The sequence below is a fragment of the Aphanomyces astaci genome (assembly GCF_000520075.1).
Source record: "Aphanomyces astaci strain APO3 unplaced genomic scaffold supercont1.5, whole genome shotgun sequence".
NCBI classification, from domain to species: domain Eukaryota; phylum Oomycota; class Saprolegniomycetes; order Saprolegniales; family Verrucalvaceae; genus Aphanomyces; species Aphanomyces astaci.
Window position 1 is genome coordinate 1,389,865 of NW_009798268.1, and position 948 is coordinate 1,390,812.

The 948-nt window shown below is 39.8% G+C and overlaps 1 protein-coding gene across 1 annotated transcript in view; it reads right to left on the bottom strand.

The window, feature by feature from the left end:
- H257_03215 (hypothetical protein) overlaps positions 1-784 on the bottom strand; it is a gene marked incomplete at both ends in the record, with an annotated part of 2,230 nt that extends 1,446 nt beyond the window's left edge. Inside the window, 3 exons of the mRNA XM_009827201.1 lie at positions 144-358; positions 629-647; positions 699-784. Coding sequence (XP_009825503.1) covers positions 144-358; positions 629-647; positions 699-784 — 320 coding nt within the window. The remainder of the gene's footprint in view (positions 1-143; positions 359-628; positions 648-698) is intronic.
- Between the last annotated feature and the right edge of the window lie 164 nt (positions 785-948).

Here is a 948-nt window from a genome sequence, read left to right on the forward strand (position 1 = left end):
AAATTACAACACAACCTTTCGTATATATATATATATATTGTAGCAAGTGTACATTCGTCGGTAGTTGGATACCAAGTAGACTCGATATATATGATACGAAATAAGGTACCGCTCGGTCAAATGTGGTAGGGGAAAGTGCAGACTCCGACGACGAGTTGTCGTTGGCGGCAAGGGCGGCCAATTTGCCAAGGCTCAGCATGGTCTTTTGCAGTTCCAGGGACATAGTACTACTAGTAGTAGTACTAGTTGAGGTGGCAGCTAGCGCGTCGGCCAGCGCACAGGTTGCCACGTCATGGTATTGGTCCAGTTGCACCGCCACCATCCACGCATACTGGGACAAGGTCGACGACCGTTGCGACTACAAAAATATATATACTCGTCAGTCGACTGAAAATATACTTTTTAAAACATAAATATACATACATAGAATACTAAAAGAATATATAGTTGCATTATTTTAAAAACGAGAAAAAATAAAAGAATAATGACAAAAAGAATAAAAGATATATATATACATTTCTAGTTGCATCATACTTGTATAAAAATAACAATGTCGTTTTCTTTCCCATCAATATATTAATAAATCCACAGCCAAGGAGAATATAAAATAAAAAAACACTCCACCAACCAAGCAGACGTCCATCATGCTATCACGGCAACGATAATGTCGATATATATATATATATATCACAACGTACCGCGAACGGTCGACGACGTCTTGAGGTTCTGCCGCGGCTTTTGTCATTTGATTCAAACACGCTTCGAGCACGCTTTCCACAGGCATGGGATGCGGCAGTTCCAGCGCTTCCTCCACGCGTACTCGCAATAGCTACATTGACAACCTCAAATTACAACACAACCTTTCGTATATATATATATATATATTGTAGCAAGTGTACATTCGTCGGTAGTTGGATACCAAGTAGACTCGATATATATGATACGAAA